Source organism: Mytilus trossulus, chromosome 1 (genome assembly GCF_036588685.1).
Source record: "Mytilus trossulus isolate FHL-02 chromosome 1, PNRI_Mtr1.1.1.hap1, whole genome shotgun sequence".
Lineage (NCBI taxonomy): Eukaryota > Metazoa > Mollusca > Bivalvia > Mytilida > Mytilidae > Mytilus > Mytilus trossulus.
In genome coordinates, this window is record NC_086373.1 from 23,094,658 (window position 1) to 23,118,931 (window position 24,274).

At 30.6% G+C, this 24,274-nt stretch overlaps 2 protein-coding genes across 7 annotated transcripts in view; one reads left to right on the top strand and one right to left on the bottom strand.

The window, feature by feature from the left end:
- Nucleotides 1-5,791: 5,791 nt before the first annotated feature.
- Nucleotides 5,792-23,699, bottom strand: LOC134719136 (dihydrolipoyl dehydrogenase, mitochondrial-like). Its single transcript, XM_063582112.1, has 14 exons — nucleotides 23,563-23,699; nucleotides 21,820-21,883; nucleotides 20,797-20,876; nucleotides 20,241-20,379; nucleotides 16,848-16,948; nucleotides 13,965-14,108; nucleotides 13,047-13,148; nucleotides 11,580-11,801; nucleotides 10,949-11,085; nucleotides 9,373-9,434; nucleotides 8,899-9,026; nucleotides 8,267-8,404; nucleotides 7,712-7,801; nucleotides 5,792-6,455 (listed from the first exon to the last, which is right to left on the bottom strand). The coding sequence occupies exons 1-14, from the start codon at nucleotides 23,602-23,604 to the stop codon at nucleotides 6,390-6,392; spliced, it is 1,515 nt and encodes a 504-aa protein (XP_063438182.1). The 5' UTR covers nucleotides 23,605-23,699; the 3' UTR covers nucleotides 5,792-6,389.
- LOC134719108 (early endosome antigen 1-like) overlaps nucleotides 23,656-24,274 on the top strand; it is a 57,508-nt gene continuing 56,889 nt past the window's right edge. For 4 of the 6 annotated variants that reach the window (XR_010107511.1, XM_063582072.1, XM_063582080.1 and 1 more), the window contains exon 1: nucleotides 23,657-23,767. Coding sequence is in view for 5 of the 6 variants with exons in the window: in XM_063582072.1 (XP_063438142.1) it covers nucleotides 23,732-23,767 (36 nt within the window). In the remaining variant the exon portion in view is untranslated. Of the gene's footprint in view, nucleotides 23,768-24,274 lie in introns of all 6 variants that reach the window. The other 2 variants (XM_063582089.1, XM_063582099.1) reach the window with 1 other exon arrangement.

Below are 24,274 nucleotides of genomic sequence, written 5' to 3' on the forward strand. Positions count from 1 at the left end.
CTTAAAATAGAAAAATAACCAAAGTTGTTAATCATGCTAATGAAGTTGTATGTTTAGAAGTAATGGTAAATTGCATTGTCACAATGTATTAAGATTTAGAAGCAACATTCAATTTCAGTCATAAGACTCATAACACTAGAACCATTTGTGTTTGAACTAATTCTTGGAAGCAGTAAATCAATTTTAACTTTAACAAATGTATTCAGTAAATCAGTTTTGAAGAAATCAAGAATGTTAAGGTCCCTTTTGTTTATAATATAACTCCTTTGGTTTGAGTGTATTTTTTGCATCCCTGGCTTTCAAGCATAAAGTTTTAGAAGTTCCTAAATAAGGTAAAGCTAGAATAGTACTACATGTATGTACATAATTTATAAAGTATTTATTTCATTTAAAAAATAAGAAAATAGCTCTTTCCAAATGGTGCTTCAAATTTTTGTAAAGATACAACTTTCTATGATTATCATTTTTTTAAGAAATTACAAAAAAGATTGTTTTTAAAATCTCATTTACAGAATTTGTGCAATTTTTACTTGTTTACCTCTTTCATTTTTTTAACACGTGTAAAGTATCTTAATTTGTCCAAACTATTTGAAGATAGACTAATTCATAAAATAATAATTTGATATCAGAATATATATGATTTTAATGCATAATAACCGTCCAAATGTGAAGAACCCCAATGAGACTAGTCATAGTTTGGATACAAACCTTACTGATTCAGGGTATCTTTGCTGTAAATATTGCAATTTATCAAACATATTCAAGTTCAGAATTGTATCATATGAGGGTGGTAAAGAGTTATTTTCGTGCAACTTTTTTCGGCCTTTTTATTTCACATGTTTTCGTGTTTTGGTGTTTTATTTCTCGTTTTCTAGTGTTTAGTTCGAAGTGCGTGCTTTGTGTTTTCCCTTATTTATTTTCTGTGTTACGTGTCGGTGCTCTTAATTTCTCGTGCTTGCATTGTTCCGCATTTTATTAAAAGTAAATCAGAACTTATTCAAATTCAGTGTGTTATAATACCTTCTGAAACTTGTGTAATCTAATAGAAATTGTTACTATTCTACTTTCTATTATCTATGTATGCTTTGTAATAAAGTCCATCAAATTACTATGAATTATATTTTTAACAGATGCAAGAAGCAGACGCTAAATAGTGTCCGCAAGGTCTTCATGTCCAATAATAATGGCTACATGATCTCAAATGAAACATCTGAGTTACAACTTCTGGTACTTTTTTCCTTAATATTTACGATTTTATTTCTCATGCTTTGTTTTTCCCAATTTTTATTTTTCATTTTCGTGTTCAGTTCCCCCTTTACCACCCTCTCATATGATAACAACCCTTCAAAACACTTTAACAGACCAACAGTCATCTTTCATTTTGTATTTGAATGTACCCAAATCAATCAAATTCTTATACAAGTATATGTATATATGCAGTCTTGCATAAGGTTGATTTATATTTGATGCAGCTTATGTGATAATGTAATAAAATGTTGGGCCCACTGTCCCAATTTATATAGAACATATACTGTAAAAGCTGATGTTCAAATAGCAGAACCAAAGGTACATTGTAATAAGTTTCTTCTAAAATTTAAATTTCCTTTAGAAATTCTCTAAATATTTTGAATGATTTTTGTAATGCTTCATGTAAATGATAAGGAATGCTAATTTAAATATTTATTTTTAGTATACATGTGTATACGTAGTTTGTGATATTATAAAATACGGTTTTATTGATTGTATATTTTTAAATGTGTTTAGTACTATAAGGTTTTGAAGATTTGTTAGATAATATATATCAATAAATTGTTTGTTAACTGTTTAAAGTAATTTCTTGGAATCAATCCTAGTTTTAATTTCCTCTCCTGAATCAAATATGGATTGCAGTTAGATGCAGGTTTACCCTGTCCATTTATTCACATTGAGTGTGATACTGCTAAAGGAGTAATAGTTAAATCTGGTTAGAGGCATTTGATTCAAGATAAACAATGTTTAACATGTTTAAGTAGATAAATATACACACAAGAAAGTGATATACAAAATTACAAAAAAAATATTGGTTGTATATGAGGCTTAATTAAAATCTATTAAATTACTAAGAGATGAATAAATGTAATAAAGGTAAAATGTTTTAATTGCTGTTCTTCATCTTCACTGTTGAATCTAAAACTCAATCAGATATAAGAAGATGTGGTATGAGTGCCAATGATTCAACTCTCTATCCAAGTAACAATTAGTAAAAAGTAAACCAATATAGGCCTTCAACATGGAAAATTCGCTCACACTGAATAGCAAGCTATAAAGGGCCCAACAATTGACCAGTGTAAAATCATTAAATCAGCAAACCAACCATCTATTTTTGATAAAGAAACAAGAAACATTTATGAACTACATCATCAAACAACATCTGAACATAATGATCCTGAGATTGGACATGTGCAAACAAATGTAACAGGTTTAAATACACATAACTTTAAAACGTTACAGTATCTGATTAAAAAAAAGTCCTGTGGTTTTTGTTTAGCGTGACAAAGTATAAAAAGCTAGATTTTGGAACGCTGTTGCAGTTGGTGGTGTCAACAACGTTTTAGTTTGTGATTCTGTCAATATTATGTGGAACCACTAGTGGCAGATCAATGATATTTGGTATCCAGGTGTATAAGGATTGGATCATCTCATTTCCAGGAAGATTATTTAGCCCAACCCCCTCAGTCATGGTCTATTGACTTTAAACTTGGTATTAGTTTGGGATTAGGTTAGTTTAAGGGGCGCTATTAATGGAAGGTAAATGATATTTGACAGGAAGATATTTTAGCATTGGCACATCTCATTGGAGATCATTTAGTTTCCTCTTTAGTCATGGCTCCATGACGTTGAATGTTTTGTATTGTTTATAAAAATGAAGCTTAGGTATGATTGCCAATTAGACAACTCTCCACAAGAGACCAAAATGACACAGAAATTAACACCCTTCAGCTTTCAACAATGAGCAAAGCCCATACCTCATAGTCAGCTAGAAAAGGCCCCAAAATGACATTGTAAAACAATTCAAAAGAGAACACTAACAGCCTAATTCATGTAACAAAATGAATGGAAAAAAAAGTAAGTAACACCTAAACAAACAACAATCACTGAATTACAGGCTCCTGACATGGGACAGGCACATACATACAGAATGTGGCTTGGTTAAACTTGTTAGCGGGATCCCAACCCTCCCCCTAACCTGGAAATCATCGATGGAAAACCATCTTTAACAGTACAACATAAGAACAAACTATAAAAATCAGTTGAAAAAGGCTTAACTCATCAGATGGATAAAAATACAAATACAAAAAATACATATTAATGTTTGTCATTAAATCAGGTTGAAATGAAAGAATGTTAAGTCATTGATATAAGTTAGTTCCTGGATATGGTAGTTAGGTGAATCTGTCACACGAGTTACAACCCCATGTGACTTAAATGTAGGCATCATTACTTCCAACACATGTTAAGCAAAGTGGAGAAAAAGTTTGATCTTCTACTGCACAAAATATTTGGAAAATTATAATTTAAGAAGTTGGTTACCCTCCCTTAAATGGTACAGGAATAAAGATTAAGTACTTACAGAACATAAATTATTTTTAAACTCCTCTGCAAAATGACGATTCTGAAAGTTCTCGAAACTTTGATAGAGCAGGGATAAAGGTGCACCTCCTTTCTAGTGAATGAGTTGAGAAATGGCCTATTGGGTATGCATTTGTATAGACATTTGCAAGTTTCATTTCCATGGAGATTTCATGGTCCCAACAACTCATCATGGTTCATTGAATCAAGAAGATTTACATAGTTTACATGTTAAAGATTGTGTTTTGGTTAATTTAAAGTCATATGAAACAAGTTACCGGTGAAAAATAATGTTATTCCAATTCTTGAACCAATGCATATAAATATAACAAACGTCTGTGCACGATTTTATCATTCTTTTCGCATAAATTTCATATAATCATCATTTTTTTTCTCTCAATTGGTCAGTGTTGTGAAATATGGCAGGTAATTAAAGTTCATATTTTGAAGCCGAAGTTTAACGATTGTCATCTGTTTGTCAACAATAAACAAAAAGCATGGATATTGAGCACATGTTTAACATGCACAATCAGATAATAGTTTATTTTAAGGACATCCATGCGTATTGCAATCACCAGATTTTTAGGAATGGGTCACACTGAGGTCACTTTGCATACAGAAAATATTTCAGAAATTGGTTCCTTCCAGGAAGCAATCAAAATAAAATATACTTCTTATAAATATGAACAAATTAAAGAATTTTCTTCAGAAAAAAGTATATGTACATCAGTTTTATAATGAAAACTATCCATTGAGTTATAAAAAAACATATGCATTATTTTTTTTAATTTGACTTTAAGACGAACCGCTTACGACTAAAGTCACTGTTATTTGGTATGCAGTTTTATAAGCATTTGCATCTCACATATTCACAGTTGTTTTTTTCCTGCACCTGACAATATTCATGGACTAAGAATGATTTGCATAGTTTGATGTTTTAATATTGCCATTTTAATTTCAACATAAGCATTTCACCATGAAAATTACAAAACATGAGACATATCTCTGTGAAGACAGTTTATTTAATGCTGAAGAAAGTAAAGGTATTTCTGCAGTTAAGAAGGTCAAAGAACTGTAAAGACAGCTGTAAAAGGACGACTGAATACAAGTGATGGCAACAACTCACTTGTCCAAGTGAGCTATAAAAAATATCATCTGCTACTGATGAATTGTATACATATTTTAAAAATATAATAAATTGTGAAAGAAAAAAAACAGATAAATTCACATGTGTGGTTTAATTTCTTTTTTTCATCTTTCATAATTTTATTTAGAGTTAAGTGCATTCCCTCAACACTACTGTACTGGTTTTTATGTACATTTTGTTAATCTAGTCTATTGATTGAGATTAAAAAGAGGAATGGTTAAGATCCTCAAGAACTAGCTTGACTTTGCAATATTTTCACGAGCCTGTTGTTTGTCAGGAATAGTATCAGTAGTTGTAATATACCAGGTCTTAATGTTATTTGCACAACAAGGTGTTGATAGCAAATCTTTTATTGTTTCTGTAAAACATGTCTATACTCTGGACAATTTTTAGCTTGACATATTATATAGAATCATTTCTTGCTGAAGATTACATGTTGCCCAATAGATGTCAAAAAGGTGGCCGTCTCATTTATTCTCTATCCAACATCTTTTTTTCGGATCTGAGTGGCTAAAAAAGCTTGGTCTGCAGAAAATAAATGGGGAATATGTCCATGGGACACAGATGATGGTCCTCTCTTACATATAATGTTATAAAGGGACATAACTCAAGAACGGTAAAAGAAACACTACACAAAGTTGCAATGCAATTTGTGGTTATAGGCACGGTGCAAAAGTTTCATAACTTTTAGTTGAGGAAAACTGAAGTTGGAAAACAGAAACACATAAATCAGCATTTTTTCCATTTGTAAAAAGGCATAACTCTAAAAAGGTATAAGTGACGCCACCTGAATTTCAACATTGACCTGTGTTCAATTTTGAGAACAGAAACCAATTTTGGGATGTAACTTTTTGGTAAGGGTTGAAACTAAATGCCCCATCAGCTACCGTGGGACATAGAAACAATACAACAAATTGAATCCACCTTACAATTATTTAATAGCAGCAAACTATGCAAAGAGTCTCCTTGAGTATTCTAGTTCAAACTTCATATCATCAACTGAAATCTCCCAAGAAACAATAAACAAATAAAATGTACATAGCTTTTTATAATTTTATTCTCTATACAAAATTATACAATAACTTAACAGCACTTCAATGGGACAGATCTTTATAAATATAGCATATGATTATTTGAAACATTTTAAAACTTAAGTTCATCTTAGTAATGACACCCAAAAATCTAACAACAATATTGTGTGCTTTACTATAAACCTTCAATTTTTATTTCTATAACTTTTTAATTTAACCCTCTATATTTGAACTGAGATAGCAATAGGAACATACAGCATATAATTATTTTCATCGTGTGCCAAGCTTGATGACAGTGAGGACATAATCAGCTACCAAAAATTAAAATCATCTACATTTCAAAAAGGATTAAAAAAGGAATTTTCTGAAGTTTGGCACATAATTTGTATTAAAAGTACACATCAAGGTACAATATTACATTGTATCAACCCAGTGATGAATGAAACAAAGAGCCCACACAATTGGAAAACATGGTTGAACTTGGATGAAATCCAGTAGATGTATTAAAAGTACTAGTTCTTATGATGATAAGTTGAACCTGATTTAAGCCGTGTGTTCATACTATTTTATGAAACAATTTGAAATTATTGTCTATTGAGATTTTAGAAGTTGATTGGTTTTCCACAGTATGCCATCAAATTTGCTTCTCTAAGGGCTTCTGATACGGTCTGAAAATGGAGAAAAATATAAATGTAAATATTATACATATTTATTATGGTTGGTCTGCAATTGAAATAAAATATATATGTAAATATTATTCTTATATAAGAATAATGGCAAGTCATTTCTGTATGGTACCATTATTCAAAGTCTTTGATTCCAGAGTTAACATTTTTTTAAACTTACTAAATTAGAAAGTTTTAAACTATACTCAAAAACAAAATTTATTCACCGATTTATAAATTTTTGAAACTTATTGAGTCAAAATTTTGACCCAATATTCATCAATTCATAAAAATTCAATTCTTGGAAAAGAAAATTGTTTGCTTAAAAAATTTCCCAAAAACAAAAATATTGCCAATGAGGTGAAAACTGCAGTTAGGTGCATCTTTTTTTCTGAATTTTCTCAGACTTTTTATTTTTTGACATTTTAAAAAATCCCTGGTGTTGCCACTGAAAGGTAAATACCTATGTTAACTGTAAATTAATTTTCAATATTATGCTAAAAATTTGTAAGGGTTCCGCGGAACCCAGTGTCTCGCCTACCATTGCTGTAAATCGCAGGCTCATGAAAAATGAGGAAAAAAATAAATAAAAATATTCCTCTTGATACCATCTTTTGATGGTAAGAAGCTTCTCTCCAAGTTTGGTAAAAATCTGGGATAGTTATTGAATCTTATAAATGTTTTGAAAACTCTAACTGCAGACTGTATATATGTAATTGTAACTGGAAGAAAATCTAAGTCCATTTAAAAGTAAAATACAGAAAAAATGGAGTTATCCTTTTACAAAATTTACTTCTGGATACTATCTTATGATCATAAATAAGCTTCTGTCCAAGTTAGGTACAAACCAAGGATAGTTTAAGAAAGTTATTAAAATTCTAAAAACTTTAACCACAGAGTGAATGTAATGTTTCCCTGCAGAAAAAACTAAGTCCATTTATAAGTAAAATACGGAAAAAATGGAATTTTATTTTTACAAAATTTACTTCTGGATACTATCTTATGATCATAAACAAGCTTCTGTCCAAGTTTGGTAGAAATCCAGTATAGTTTAAGAAAGTTATTAAAATTTCAAAAACTTTAACCACAGAGTGAATATTTGTTGACGCCGCCGCCGCCGACGGAAAGTAGGATCGCTTAGTCTCGCTTTTTTGACTTAAGTCAAAGGCTCGACAAAAATAAACTAGACATGCTTAATGTTCACATCATTTGTTTATATACCTATTTACAGGTATACCTTTAATGTATAAATGACTTACCGGATGTGCATGACAGACTCTGGCAATATCTTCACAGGATGCTCCATATTCCATGGCTAATACAGCTTCATTAATAAGTTCTCCAGCAACCTTTAAAAAACAAATTAATTATGCATACAATAAATTTTACATAAGCTGGATGTTACTGTTGATATGTCTATGATGAATAAATTTAATACTTGTTAACAGTAATTTTAAATTTTAATGTTATGGACTTTTTGTAAAAAGTGGTATCATCAGCAGTCAGATCAAAGTCCCTTATTTCTATATCAAAAACAAGTGGTCAAATGATTCTACTTTAACTGGTAATTTTTTTTTATGATTTTCAAGTTTATTCTTTTAGTATTGTATGGTGTATAAGTATGATTAATTTTAGGTGCTTAACACAACTTTCAGCATTTATGGCTTTTTCATAGCATCCTGTGTGTATTGGTTGAGGATGCCGGATAGAACGATGTCCTCTGGCAGAAAAATTGACATTCCTTTTTATCTAAAGAGTTGAGTCAAACACACATGCTACTTGTGTGAATTAAGGGTGTGTAAAAAGATACTTACTGATCCTATAAAATGACATCCTAGTAACCGGTCTGTAGATTTATCTGCTAAAACTTTCACAAAACCATCTGTATCATCATTTGTTTTAGCTCTACTGTTTGCTGCCAATGGGAATTTACCAACTTTATATTCAACTCCCTGTTAAATAAGACATATTGAAATTAAGGGTTGTTGTGATTTTCTCATTTTATTTCAATTTCTGTACTTAATCATTTTGAAGCCAATGAAATTTACAAAGAACACAATTTTTCCAGCAAAATGAACTTATCAATTAATTCTAATTTAATGAATTTCATGGAATTAAATGGTTACTGAAAGCTTCATTAGTTAAATAAAAACAGCAAAAAGTATCCTAAAAGGCTAAAACCATAAAAATTAGTACAAAAATTTTAAATTCTGCAATTCATATTTGTTAACAGGATATTTATAGGCAAGTTTGGGGGTGCACTTTAATAATAAATTGAAAGTATTCATCAACATTTATGTTTCCTCTAGGCTTGAATCACAAAATCAAAAATATCATAAACAAAATATTTTTTCCCAATTTCCCAATAATTGGTTCCTTATTTTTACCAACCCATTCACAAATAACTGAACACACTATGATATACAGCAATTATGAAATAACATACCTCCTCTTTCAGTTGCTCCTCATTTTTACCAACCCAAGCAACTTCAGGATGAGTATATATTACTGATGGGACATTGTTATAGTCTAAGTGTACAGCTCCACCACAAATGCCCTCAACACATAAAATACCTGAAAAATAATTTGTGGACTGATTGATAGATTGTAAATTTAAAAGCAGAAAAAACTGACAAAAATAACACACTATTGAACTTTGTTTTTACATTATTATCTCCCTTGTCAAACAGATAAAGAACAAAGGACAGTCCATGTTCATTGTTTTTTTTTTTGTTTTTTTTTTTACATTAAATGACTTTAATAAAACACTCATTTTAGTTAGATGTTAATTTTTGGGATTGTTTTGCTCTCATCTAAATTTAAATTAAATTTTATATTTTTATATTCAAATATGTTTAAAAAACTAAATTAAAACAATGTTTGGTCAACTTCTTTTTAATAGTCATGTTTTAATACTGACCTTCATCTTCAGCTTTATGTGCTAACATAGGACCATGAATACAGTCTCCAATAGCAAAAATACTGAAATGGACAATTGTAATAATAGTAAGATCTCAAATTTCACTTCTATGTTGTGTTTTGTATATTGTTGGTTGTCATTTAGCCTTTTCTTGTTTTGACATAACATTGTCAGTATATTTGCGACTTATGAATTTGAATCTCTATTTTATATCTTCTGCCTCTCCTACATGAGAAAGTCACTGAGGAAACTATATATGTGAAAAGTAAATGTTTAAAATTTTGTAGTATTCCAGTTTTCAAAAGTATGCTATTATAGATGTTGAACCTTCTAAACGAAATATTTGGGTCATCATTTTAGACATTTTATCTTAAAAATGATGTTGGTTTTTTTTTTCATTTGGTAAACACCGTTTAAGATGCACCAATTAAATTAGCTTAATTTATTATAGCGAACCCTATTGAACCTTTCTATAGATTCACCTGCAAGTTACCTGTCCATTTAAACTTTTGGCAGTTCTATTGTCCCATCTAACAAATACAACAGGTATTGTTCTCTGTATAGTTTATTCACTCAGACCTTTAAATTTCTTCTAAGAGAAATATATCACTCATTGATTAATCTACCTCAGTAGAAAATTTATCTGCTAAATTGATAGAAATTACATGTTTCACATAAAAAAAATGCCTGTGATTTCGTGATTATTAAACATTTATAATATTTTTTTCAATATGTTCAAAATAAATAATAACTTAATCATAAACAGTTTGTTTTTAAAATAAAAAGTATTGTTTGTATGAAAATTTGCATTTTTTAGTTTTTGTTTAGTTAAAGAATACTTTTAAGAAGGCCTTAATATGTAAACATCAACATTTTTAGTTTTTTTTTATCAATTTGTTTTTGGAAATAGGAATAATGTTAATTTTTTTTAGGAATCAACTTTTATTAATGTTTGAATCAGTGTTTACATTCAACAGATTGAAAATATAATACATTCAAACTCATATACAGTTTTTTATAAATAGTACACATGTTATTTCCATCTAATTTAGCAGATAAATTTTTTACTCAGGTAAATTAATCAATGAGTGATATATTTCTCTTAGAAGAAATTTAAAGGTCCTGGTGAATAAACTATACAGAGAACAATACCTGTTGTATTTGTTAGATGGGACAATAGAACTTACAAAAGTTTAAATGGACAGGTAACTTGCAGGTGAATCTATAGAAAGGTTCAATAGGGTTCGCTATAACTGTTTTCTGTTTCTGTACACTGTAAAAACAGAAATTTTTAGGGAGGATTTAATTTCATTTATTTCGTGGAAAGAATATATCCACGAAATTAAAACCTCCATGAAAATTTAATCTTCATATAATATCTCTTTCATTTAATGGAAACCACGACATAAAATACCCATGAAATCTTATAAAGTAACAAAACAATGAAATTTTAACCCCACAAAAATTAATGTTTCTACAGTAAACATTATTCTTAAAAATTAAACACTAAACTGTTCCCTGGTTTGGAATCTGTCATTTTCTACCATTAGTATGTAACAAAAAAGTATGGACCTACCTAGGAACAGAAGTCTGAAACCTCTCATTAACTTCTACCCTCCCTCTATTGTCAGCCTTCAAACCAACACTATCTAAACCAATGTTATTTGTATAGGGTCGTCTTCCTATACACACCAGTAATGTATCACAGTCTATCTGAAATTAGAACGTTTCAGAAATTGGAATTCATTTTCAAACTTAAGGTACATTTCAATTAACTCAATATAAATTTGAAGCATTTGCAATTATATTTAGATAAGGTTGAAAAACTTACAACAGCCTTTACACATTCATTCTCTTCATTTGAGGTTATGTAATTTATTTCGACATAAGACATTGTTAACAAATATAATCTGTAGTATTTATCATAGATTTGTAAATGTGTATATTTATATGTAATTGTAGTTCATCTATGTTCAAACTGAATTTTCTTTTCTTTGAAGGCATACTTTGTTTATTTATTGTTTTTTGTTGTCTAGATTAATACCTTGATATTAAATTGTGCTCTTTTTGAGCCCATTTAATGGAAATAAAACAATTCATTTTTCTTCTCCTACATCCTCCTATCCCATGCTACCTTCCAATATTGCAATATTTTCTATGTTTTCAATTTTATGGTATATTCCCATTTCAATATAATAACACTTTACCTCTTCTTTCTTTTGGTTTTTAACCCCTTCTACAGACACTTTGATATTGTTTCCATCTATTGATGCACCAATTACTTTGGTATCAAGTTTAAATTTAAGTCCTTGTTTTTGTAAAATTCTCTGGAAATTTTTGGATACATCCATATCAATGCCCATACCTCCTACATGACCCAAGAATTCCACACATGTGACCTGTGCTCCTAATCGCTGCCAGACAGAACCCTGTAGAAAATATGAATTCTATCATTTATTAGGAAATCAGCACTACATTCATTTCTAATTTTCTATGAACTTACACACTAGCAGAAATCAATTCAAAATTATTATACTTCCAAAGTGAAAGATCACATTTTTTAAATTTCTTAAATTCAGATATTAAAATGTATGCATTTATTTTTGCAATTATTCAAGAATGGACAAACTGAAAGTCTTTTTGTTGCAATTTGAAAATAAATATACATAAAGGTCTATGTTTCAGTTATCAGAATGCAACTTCTTAGGCCAAAAGAAAATATATGTCTGTTTAAGGTTACATCATCAAAATGAATAGGACGCCATTTTGTCCAAGTTGTTCATGGGCAGAGTTTACCCATATTTTTTTTAATAGTTGGATTATTTCCCCATGCTTATTGGTTGGCGAAGTTTTTATTTCATTACACGAGTTGCAAGTTTCCTTACAACACCTGTCATATTCACATTGGAATGTATCAGGCCCCTTACTTCACTTTTGACACAAGTTCTAATAATTTTCACTTTATGACGGAAATAAAATGGCTTAGGGTTTGCACTCAAATTAGGGTCGGTTGGGTAACTGTAAACAGACATATATTTTTTTTGGCCTTATCATTGCAACACTCAACTTGTCACATCTTAACACAACATGATCCCAAGTTTGAGCTTTACATATATATATATAAAAAAGATGTGGTATGATTGCCAATGAGACAACTGTCCACAAGAGACCAAAATGACACAGACATTAACAACTATAGGTCATCGTACGGCCTTCAACAATGAGCAAAGTCAATGCCGCAAAGTCAGCTATAAAAGGCCCTGATAAGACAATGTAATACAAATCAAACGAGAAAACTAACAGCCTTATTTATACAAAAAAATGATAGAAAAACAAATATGTAACACCCACTGAATTACAGGTTTCTGATACGGTAATCATATTCTATTTTCGTTAATTTTTTTAAGTACATGTTTTTGGCCCACAAATTCAAATATAACAAAAATAAGAAAAATCTAAATTGTTACTAACATTCATAAAAAGTTTTCATAAGATTACTGACAGAAATGAAGAAATACATCAAAACACAGAATCTGAAGTTGTATCATTGAATTAAATCCTAGAAAAAAGTGATATACAGCAATAATTTAGCATTGTTTTGACATGGTTACATATCCAATTCCAATAGCATTTAATTGATTGGGTAAATTTGTTTGATTTTATTTGTATCTTACCAGTTCTACACCAATGACACCAGCTCCTATTACTATCATTTTTTCTGGTACCTTTTTCAAGGACAGAGCACCTGTTGATGATACAACTTTTTCTTCATCTATCTGTAAAATATTTAAAAAATTAAAAACAATTCAATAGCTAAAACAAATAAACAGTGGTCATAGTAAGGTACTTTAGTAACTTGTTTGACTACAGCCATTTTTGTGTGGTTTTCTATCAAAATATATGTGCCTAGGTTCCAGCAACAGTAATGTACTATGCATATATGAAAGAATTTATTTTGGCCATATTTGTCCAAAAAATTAACATTCAACAGACTTTTCAGATAAATGTTTCATTCACACTTTTTTTATTCTCCTTGTTATAACCCACTGTAATATGTGAGTCCAATGACTAAAATCAGACTTCTACAATAACATCTTCAAATGTCAAAATAACAGTATTATTTCCAGTATAGGCTTTATGTCCTGAAAAAAAAAGAGTTTCAATGAAATTTACATGATGAAGGAACTCAAATATGATTCATGATTCAAGTACATGTATTATGAAATCAATTATGTTGTGTTTCAATGAAGGAAACAAAGCTATTTTGCTGGTTTTGGATCTTCATTTTATTTGACAATATATCTATCCACTTTATAATAAACAAGAATGTGTCCACAGTACACGGATGCCCCACTCGCACTCATTTTCTATGTTTACTGGACCGTGAAATTGGAATAAATTCTCTAATTTGGCATAAAAATTAGAATGATCTTATCAAAGGGAACATGTACACTAAGTTTCAAGTTGATTGGACTTCAACTTCATCAAAAACTACCTTGACCAAAAACTTTAACCTGAAGTGTAACAGATGGACGCACAGACCAGAAAACATAATGCCCCTCTACTATCATAGGTGGGGCATAATAACTTACCTCTATTCCAGGGAAAGGTGTAACTTCAGATCCAGTTGCAATCATTATATTTTTTGTGCTGATCTTTTCTTCTGTTCCATCACTTTTGACTACTGTAACTTCATTTGGACCACTTATTTTACCAAAACCTTGAACATGTGTTACCTGAAAAAAAGCAGCATGATAAATATTATGAACACATTCATTTAATGACAAATTGACTTTGAAAATGTGTAAAGATTAATAATCTATTAAAAATGTTTGATTCTTCTGAAGAAACTTTAAATTCATAAAGTTAAACCCTTATCTTAAAAAAAAAGAAATATCACCCTGCCAATAAATTTGAATTTAATAATGATCTTGAGGTTGATGTGATCATAGGAAAGTCTGAACTCTTAGAATTTTTATCAAAGGGACACAACTCTAGAAAAATATAACATACGAATGTTTCAGCTGAGTTAAATATTGCCATTAATCATCACTGTTGTACAAAATGTAGACAGTTTATCACAATATTAACTATAAATTAGTTAAGAAAATCTATTTTAGGTATAATTGTCATTAAAAAAAATATCATGGAGGTTATACTTTGACATTTTTTTTTATTCTTACTAAATAACAACAAATTTATGGCTTTTGTAAATAGTTTCATCCTTTACACCACTAAAATTGTACTGAAAAAAATCATGACACAAATGCCTATGGTTATGCAACAAAATATTGGTACCACATGTACAGTCAAAATTTAACTCTATAAGAGTTGTAGACAACTGAGTTCGCAACAACAATGGAAGATTTATGTATGTGTGTCTGTTACTGTTTAAAACCAGATGCTCCGCAGGGCGTAGCTTTATACGACCGCAGAGGTTGAACCCTGAACGGTTGGGGCAAGTATGGACACAACATTCAAGCTGGATTCAGCTCTAAATTTGGATTGTGATTAAATAGTTGACACAGCATAGGTTTCTGACACAGAATGAATGTGTTCTAATGAAATTAAAATTTTTGTTTTCTCTTAGAGCAATTCACTATGCTGTTGAATATTATTCCTCTCAAAAAAATGTTTGAAGAAATTTTCTTTTTATTTATGAAATTTCAAATGAGAAAATTGAACCCATTTTTTTTAATCACATCCCCCTTTCCCTTATTCCAAAACTAATCTCAATTAAAATTTCTAATGGAGTTTGCAACAATTACTACTCATTTAAATACATCATAAAATATTAAGATGTAAAAAAACTGCTTGTTATCACTGAATGGTAAAGATTATTTTAATTTATCAGTTGGTAGTAAAAAGTGAATATACATTGTATATTGTATATATATAACAAAGATTTAAGTGGATTCTGGACAAAGAAAGATAACTCCAAATCAAAAAATTCTTACAATTAGATATTTCTTGCTTACTATTCTGGACAAAGAAAGATAACTCTAATTAAAAACAAAATTGCTATTTCACAATATTTTGCAATAATATATTTCTTGCCATTGCGCAATACTGTGCAATTGAAAAGACTTGCTATTGCACAAAACTTAATATAATAATTTTAGATCCTGATTTGGACCAACTTGAAAACTGGGCCCATAATCAAAAATCTAAGTACATGTTTGGATTCAGCATATCAAAGAACCCCAAGATTTCAATTTTTGTTAAAATCAAACTATTAAGTTTAATTTTGGACCCTTTGGACTTTAATGTAGACCAATTTGAAAACAAGACCAAAAATGAGGAATCTACATACACAGTTAGATGTGGCATATCAAAGAATCCCCTTTATTCAATTTTTGATGAAATCAAACAAAGTTTAATTTTGGACCCCAATTTGGACCAACTTGAAAACTGGGCCGATAATCAAGAATCTAAGTACATTTTTAGATTCAGCATATCAAAGAACCCAACCGATTAATTTTTTGTCAAAATCAAACGAAGTTTAATTTTGGACCCTTTGGACCTAAATGTAGACTAATTTGAAAACGGGACCAAAAGTTAAGAATCTACATACACAGTTAGATTCGGCATATCAAAGAACCCCAATTATTCAATTTTGATGAAATCAAACAAAGTTTAATTTTGGACCTTTTGGGCCCCTTATTCCTAAACTGTTGGGACCAAAACTCCCAAAATCATTACCAACCTTCCTTTTATGGTCATAAACCTTGTGTTTAAATTTCATAGTTTTCTATTTACTTATACTAAAGTTATGGTGGGAAAACCAAGAAAATGTTTATTTGGGTCCCTTTTTGGCCCCTAATTCCTAAACTGTTGGGACCTAAACTCCCAAAATCAATACCAACCTTCCTTTTGTGGTCATAAACATTGTGTTTAAATTTCATTATTTTCTATTTACTTAAACTAAAGTTATTGTGCGAAAACCAAGAATAATGCTTATTTGGGCCCTTTTTTGGCCCCTAATTCCTACACTGTTGAAACCAAAACTCCCAAAATCAATCCCAACCTTTCTTTTGTGGTCATAAACCTTGTGTCAAAATTTCATAGATTTCTATTAACTTAAACTAAAGTTATAGTGTGAAAACCAAGAAAATGCTTATTTGGGCCCTTTTTGGCCCCTAATTCCTAAAATGTTGGGACCAAAACTCCCAAAATCAATACCAACCTTCCTTTTGTGGTCATAAACCTTGTGATAAAATTTTATAGATTTATATTCACTTTTACTAAAGTAAGAGTGCGAAAACTAAAAGTATTCGGACGACGACGAAGACGACGACGCCAACGTGATAGCAATATACCACGAAATTTTTTTCAAAATTTGCGGTCGTAGAAAAAATTATTCAAGAATTAAAAAAATATAACAGTTATATATAAATCAACATTTCCATTAGTTTGAAAATGAATAATTAGTTTGAAAATGAATATACCTGCAATTATTTTATGACAAACATTACCTTATTTTGTTTAAAGAGATGTGCTATTCCTCCTGTCAGAGCTTTTACTGCTTTTGTTTTTTGTCCCATCATTTGATCAAGATTCAACTTGACACTTTCAACTAGAATTAAAAATAATTCTGCACATTAGAAAAAAAGATAAAACAGCTTTATAAATTATTTCTTTTGTGTTATAGATAAGGATAAGAGGATAATAATTGTAAAAAAGTTCATGGCAAACATCTGCTGAATTTTGGAGAAAAATTTTTTTCTTCGTGATATTTATGGTAACTTATACAAATTTATACTTGAATCGAAACAAAAAATCTACCAATATATTGCAATTTGTTTCAAAATATAATTTTAGCATGCTTTTGTATACAGTACTCTTCAAAAATATCGATTCGATAACTTTTTTCTCCGATTTCCGTGTTTCTCGGAATCACACCGAGTACCGCGGATTTCACTCCTAAAATCCTCCAAAGATTCTCTCCCAACACCGCGTGGCTGTTAATTGGTTTATTGCCCATCGGATGTACTTCAAATTAACGACGCGTGACAACATAATTGGATTACCCAGATAATTTACCTTTGAACATTTAATCGATCTTGGTTGCACAGGTGTGCTTTAAAATCACGGTATTATAAATTGAACAAATGTTTTCCTTTCTTTGACAGATAAAGATGTGACAATACCATTTAGAATAAGATAATTATTATCTTTTATATTTGTGTCTTATGCCGTTATCTTTAAAATAGAACGTACATACGAAAAAGTATGAAGAAAATTGTTACATTGTTTTTTTTTGTATTTTGTGTTTCTATTATAGTCCGGTCAGGTCATACATTGTGTTCTTTCAGCAAGGACGATTTTGCCACAATTAGTTTCTTTTATAACTTATTCAATAAGCAATATCAGCGCATTAATTGTTCATTATTAAAAAATCAACTGGCTAATAAAATCATGTTTTTTTTCGGTAACCCGATTCATCGGATCATCAAGTAAACTTAATTTATTGAGCAATGTAAAATATGATGTTTCACCACCTCGGTACATTTATACAGACTTGAATAATTCAAATTACGAACAGAAACTGTTAAATGACAACTCTGTTGACAAAGGAAATAATTTCAAGTGATATTGATAGTGCTCGTCATTTTCGCATTTTACGGAACGGTTTTCAAATTGACGAAAGTATTTATATCAATTTCGTCATTTGAATTTGGAAAGTGAAAAATATTTTCACATTAATTATATTATAAATGTACTATAATTCTACCGGTGTTTGACAAGTTTATGACGCTCAATCATTTTACGTTTACAAAAGATGTTAAAAGTTGTGATGATAAGTAATCCGCTTATCGCTATCCGATAGGTCACTAATCCTTTAATTATTAATAAAATATATCAAACCTCATAATTGCCCATCATAATATTCTATTCCAGTTAAATCAGTCATCATTTTATTTTCAAAATTTCCCAACCGCCTACAATTGGCATTTCTTTATCGTATTATCATGATTATTGTCATTTGAATACAATCAGTCACCCCGGACAATTTCCATCATAATTTCAATTAATACATCACCAACTGTAAATCTATATTACTGGCCATGGACATATAACTAATGTACTTTCTTTTTTGAAAGATAAAACATTAAAATTCAAATAGTTAAAAATGTGTTCACGTTTATTCGGATAAGAATTATATTTTCCCGATAAATCAATTGTAAAAGGACCTTCTGGAGCCTCAATACGATTGCACAAAAATGTCGTTCTGCAACTTTAGAAACCTTGAATGGACTTTCCCACGGTCGGCCAGAAAGGTCACCTGAGTTTACTAGTACGCGATACGTTTTCCCGCCCTTTAAAAAACTCGTGCTGTGGATAACATTGATGTTAACTATTTTTAGCATTTAACATTGTTAAGTAAGTCAAGTTCAAGTTCAACCCAAACTGTTGATAACTGAGATGTGTATCGTGGAATTGTCTTCGCACGGCAAATAATTGTTTTTAAAATCTTTTGTTGAAAGTACACAAATTTACATTCATTGTGCGAAAGTTAATATTAAACAAAGACGAATTAATGCAGCTGGAAGTATTCCTGTTGTAACGGAAATGTATTATTATTCTGCTGTACTGCCAACAAATCGTAAAACGAAAATGCCGTAATTGTTAAGCATAACGAATGGTGAATAATATTTTCCTTTTTACTTGAATATACAAAACTTTCAAACACGTAATTTTATTTAACTGCTCAGATTAATTTAGCGAAAGTTTCCGGTTATTTTTACACAAGTATGCTCATTTCGTAAATAAAATATTAATTTACTGGTGAAGACATCGAGGTCAAAATTAAGTAGTTTTCATTTTTTATAAAACTTAGATACAATTGAAAGAATTAACAACAACATTTTGCTTTTAAATCTTTTATTCATTCCAGCAATTAGATAATCGTAAAAAGAAAATGCCGTAGATTTACACAATTAATACGGGGCAATCATTTTGTCTAATGAATGGTGAATAAATTTTCCTTTTTACTTGCATATATAAAACTTTTAGACTTATAATTTTTAAATAAAGACTTTAACTTTGAAGTAGAATATTTTGTTTTTCACATATTCCGCTATATTTTATAATCTTTTTTTTTTTTTAAAGCAAGTACATTAAGGTTAAGATATTTTTAGATGGGCTAACAAAAAATACAAAAATATTTTGACTTTAGTTTTTATTACCACAAATGAAATTTAATTAGTATAAAAGACATTTAAAATTATACACCTGTTTGACACTTAAACTGGTACAGTAGACCGGAAATATAACTCTTTATTACTTCAACCTTTACCTGTCAGGTAATCCAATTACCCTTTCAGTCTTGTGCCGGTATAGATCAAAGTAGGATAAGGGCAATTAATTCCTCGGTGTAGAGAGTGAGCTCGTTATCACAATAAACATTTACCTGATTTTGGGAGAGATTACTCCCAAATTCCTCCCAACATTTTGGGAGGAATATCGGAGTTTGTCGGAGTGGCTCCGACATTTTCCTCGGTGTAGGGTGTGGGAGAGTTGGTACTCTTGAACTGTACTGTATATGTAGTATAAACTTACATTAATGGATTTTTAAAAACTTTTTTACTTTGTTTCATATTGAACTATCTTTATGTGCTATCATGAAACCAAAATTTGAACCATCAAATTTAGTCCTGCTTAGCAGTTATATTTGTTCATGTCTCAATAGAGTCGATACTCTATCATTTCAAAGGTCATGTACATATAAAATCAAATCAAAAATCAAGTAAGTGAAAGTTTTTCAAATGCTGACAATTTGGTAAAGAAAAGACCATATTATTACTGGACCTAATATACATTTAAAAAAAATCTTTTGAATCACTGATTATATGTTCATAACTTACATTCAATGCCTCTAGTTTTCATATCTTTACCAGCAGCCATATAATATAAATGTGAGTTGTTGAGTAAGGCTTTTGATGGTATACACCCAACGTTCAGACAAGTTCCTCCTAATGTCTCATTTTTCTCCACACAAACTGTCTAAGATGGAAAAAATAATATATATAGATTTGTTTTTAAAAAATTCATAAGAATAAAGCACACATAACACAATGATCTTTAGAGAATTTTGGTTATGGTGGCAATTCTTTGAATATAAGTCTCTGCCAGATTTCTAAATGTCTTTTGGGTTTCCTGTTTTGTTGTGTTGCTGTCTTGGTGTTTACCTCATATTGCCTTTTGAATTCATGTAAAGCATAATGTATAGTTTGTAATATTTTTTTTCAAATTCAAGATACTGTACAATACACAGAAAGCAAGTCCAAATAAAGTTTGGTAAACTTGTCCTCAATTTGAAAGTATGGCATTCACACTTATTATTTGATGAATAAGGTAGCACCTGTTTCTGACAAAAATGTGTTTTCAAATAAACATATTTAATTTGTAAATCTTGCTTACTTTCAGGCCCAGCTGTGCAGCTTTAATGGCAGCAACATAACCTCCAGGTCCAGACCCAATCACAACTAAGTCATTATCAGCTGAAATATAAGAAAATAAATATATGTTCAGGCACAGCTGTTTAATTCATTCAAGCAGATTTTTGTAAAATTTCAAAAATTAATCTCACAGTTTTATGATCCATTCCTCTAAAACACAATATAAATGCATGCAATAAACTCTGAATTTACAGTTTTTAATTACATAACTTTCCATCTTCCAAAAATACCCAAGAACTGTTTGAATTTCTTTTATAAAAATTGCAGTGAATATCAAAATAAAAGCTGTAATTTTAACAAATGGGAGACAACTCATGTTTGGTGAAAAAGGAAACTATATAGAATTTTACACTAAATATAACCACCTGTTTAGTGTTATTTATTTATACATATATATTTAAAATACATTTGTACTAGTTAATAAAATCATAACAGTGTACTGGCTGGTCATTATTGATAGATCTATTTTTATTTGCCTGGCTTTTAATTAATATAAATAATTAAGCACAATATTTCTGTTCTAATTTTCTATTTTATCAATTACATATATACTTTGATGGCACAAGTTGACAACTCTCAGTTTTGGCTACATGTGCTGTTCTTATCTATCAAGTCATGAATATTGAAGTCAGTAAGCATGTTAAAACTGCATACTAAAAAATAACTGACAACTGCAAATATTAACTGAATGTGCACTGCAACAAGCTAAGTATATCATATAAACATCATTTTTTTCCCAATGAATGCAAATCTGGCGCTCCCTTTGACAAAAACATCTTATGACAAAACTTGGTCTGACATAATTCACATAGTACATGTGTATGTGTCCCATGACTCACAACTTTTTTTACTCACCAGATTGTTTGAGAAATAAATTGCTGTGATTGAAGCCCTTGCCATTTTATTGATTTTGTATTTCATTAATAAAATCAAGATGTCTACCTAAACAGATCTTAATATTACATATCTACTCAGTGTATATTACCTTCACTTGCATAAGATCTGTTCTGTGATACAATCAGGCATCTCACAACCTTACTTGAGGATCCCTAAAATTAATTGTTTTATAGTTATATTTTAGTGCCACATGACATTAGTTAGACATATACTGCCTGGGGAAAAAATAAATTATATATTATACCAAGGAGGTTTTATGAGAAGGAGAGTGAACACTCCCCTTGATACAAAATTAGTATCTCTAGGCTAGCAGTTTGATCAGAGAAAAATGATAAAATTATAAAGAAACCGACATGTTTATCACCCACTTGACATGGCCCTCTGATGTACCAGGCTGTTACCACAAGAAGTTTGGGCTCTTAAATAAATCGCATATATGTCACGTAATAAGTGGATTACCAGAATCTGACAAAATAGTGTGTTACAGTTCACCATTCCCAATGAAAAAAATTAAAAAGTATGGATTCATATAACACACTAAATCATATGATTTGACTATATATCTGATAACCTGTACTATTGGCAGTATTGCATAAAATATATTGGCATCCCAATGGGAACAAACTGTGCCCCTCTTCTTGCTGACTTGTTTCTTTATTATTATGAGGCTGACTTCATGCAGGAACTTCTTAGGAAGAAAGATAAGAAAGTTAGCAATATCCTTTAACTCTACTTTCCGCTATAAAGATGACGTTCTTTCACTAAACAATTCAAAATTTGGTGACTGTGGATCGGCACATCTATCCCATCGAATTGGAGATAAAGGATACTACAGATACAGTTAAGGCGGCTTCATATCTTGACTTACATCTAGAAATTGACAATGAGGGTTGGTTGAAGACAAAACTTCACGACAAAAGAGATGATTTTAGCTTTCCAATTGTGAACTTTCCATTTCTAAGTAGCAACATTCCAGCAGCACCTGCATATGGGGTATATATCTCCCAATTGATACGATATTCCCGTGCTTGCATTTCCTATCATGATTTTCTTGATAGAGGGTTACTGCTCACAAGGAAGCTATTAAACCAAGAGTTCCAAATGGTGAAGTTGAAATCATCCCTTCGTAAATTTTACGGACGCCATCACTAGTTGGTTGACCGTTATGGAATAACCGTTTCACAAATGATATCGGATATGTTCCTTACGTCGTAACTACAATCCCCTTCCCTTTCATGAATTTGACCTACCGAATTAGACTACTTACCGGATTTGTAATCACATAAGCAACACGATGGGTGCTGCATGTGGAGCAGGATCTGCTTACCCTTCTGGAGCATCTGAGATTACCCCTAGTTTTTGGTGGGGTTCGTGTTGTTTATTCTTTAGTTTTCTATGTTGTGTCACGCGTACTATTGTTTTTCTGTTTGTTTTTCTGTTTGTCTTTTTCATTTTTTAGCCATGGCTTTGTCAGTTTGTTTTAGATTTATGAGTTTGACTGTCCCTTTGGTATCTTTGGTCCCTCTTATATATCAGTGTATTCTAGCTGTCAAGGTCATGAATCTATATGATGTATATTAACAAGATAATTATCTATGTGTTACAAATATTTGCTTTTGAATATGTCTCATGCTGAATGAAAGTCACCATGATTCAAACGAAATTGCTTTACTGTATAAAATTATCACATTTTATGTGTATTGACTATTGCATAAAAATAAAATGAATAAAAAACAATGTTCTAGCTAGGATAAGGAGTGTTATTGGCCAGTCTGATGATACCTTTATAGATGACTGGTATTGCAAAGATAATATTACTGTATGTGTTTACCTTTAAGAAAGGCAAAGACTTTTGTGAGAAGGTAGAAAGCATATTTTGCTGAATGTGGTCTGCTTCTGAACTTGAGGTACACCGGCTACAGGTGTCGCTACGGTCGACTTCCGGTGACAACTTCCGGAAGGGACGTTCCCCGTGTCATCTGCAACACCTGAGAATAAAAATGTTCAGAAAGTTGCTAAATAGAAAAGACGAAAAGGTTAACAAATTAAAACCAACTTGCTATGTCCACACCAAACTATTTTTTATGTGTTATTAACTGCTATTAAATACCAAGAAAGGAAAAGAAACGTCCAAAATAGGAACATTTGCCTTCTTTGACAGGGCCCTGTGTTGATTCTTTTTCCAACTATATATACATTTTTCACAGTCCAAGTGATCTAAAGATAAAATTTTATGCTTCAATATATCAAATTATGTATCTCCTGTAGTTGGTGCTTGCTATACTGGTATACCAGTAATGTGTGCAATACCACAGGAGATTGAAAATGAAATCTTTAGCCAGAGCTCCAGACAAGCTGCGTAATCACGCAATTGAAATAATGAAAAACCCAATGCAATTGTCTATTGCAGGGTTCAATAACCCAATTAATTCAAAGGAAAACCCAATTATATGCCAAAATCATGAGTTCTTAACACTTTTATTGGCTATCGTTTGCGCTATTTACCCATATATCTGATAACAGTCTTCGCGTAAATCTATTTT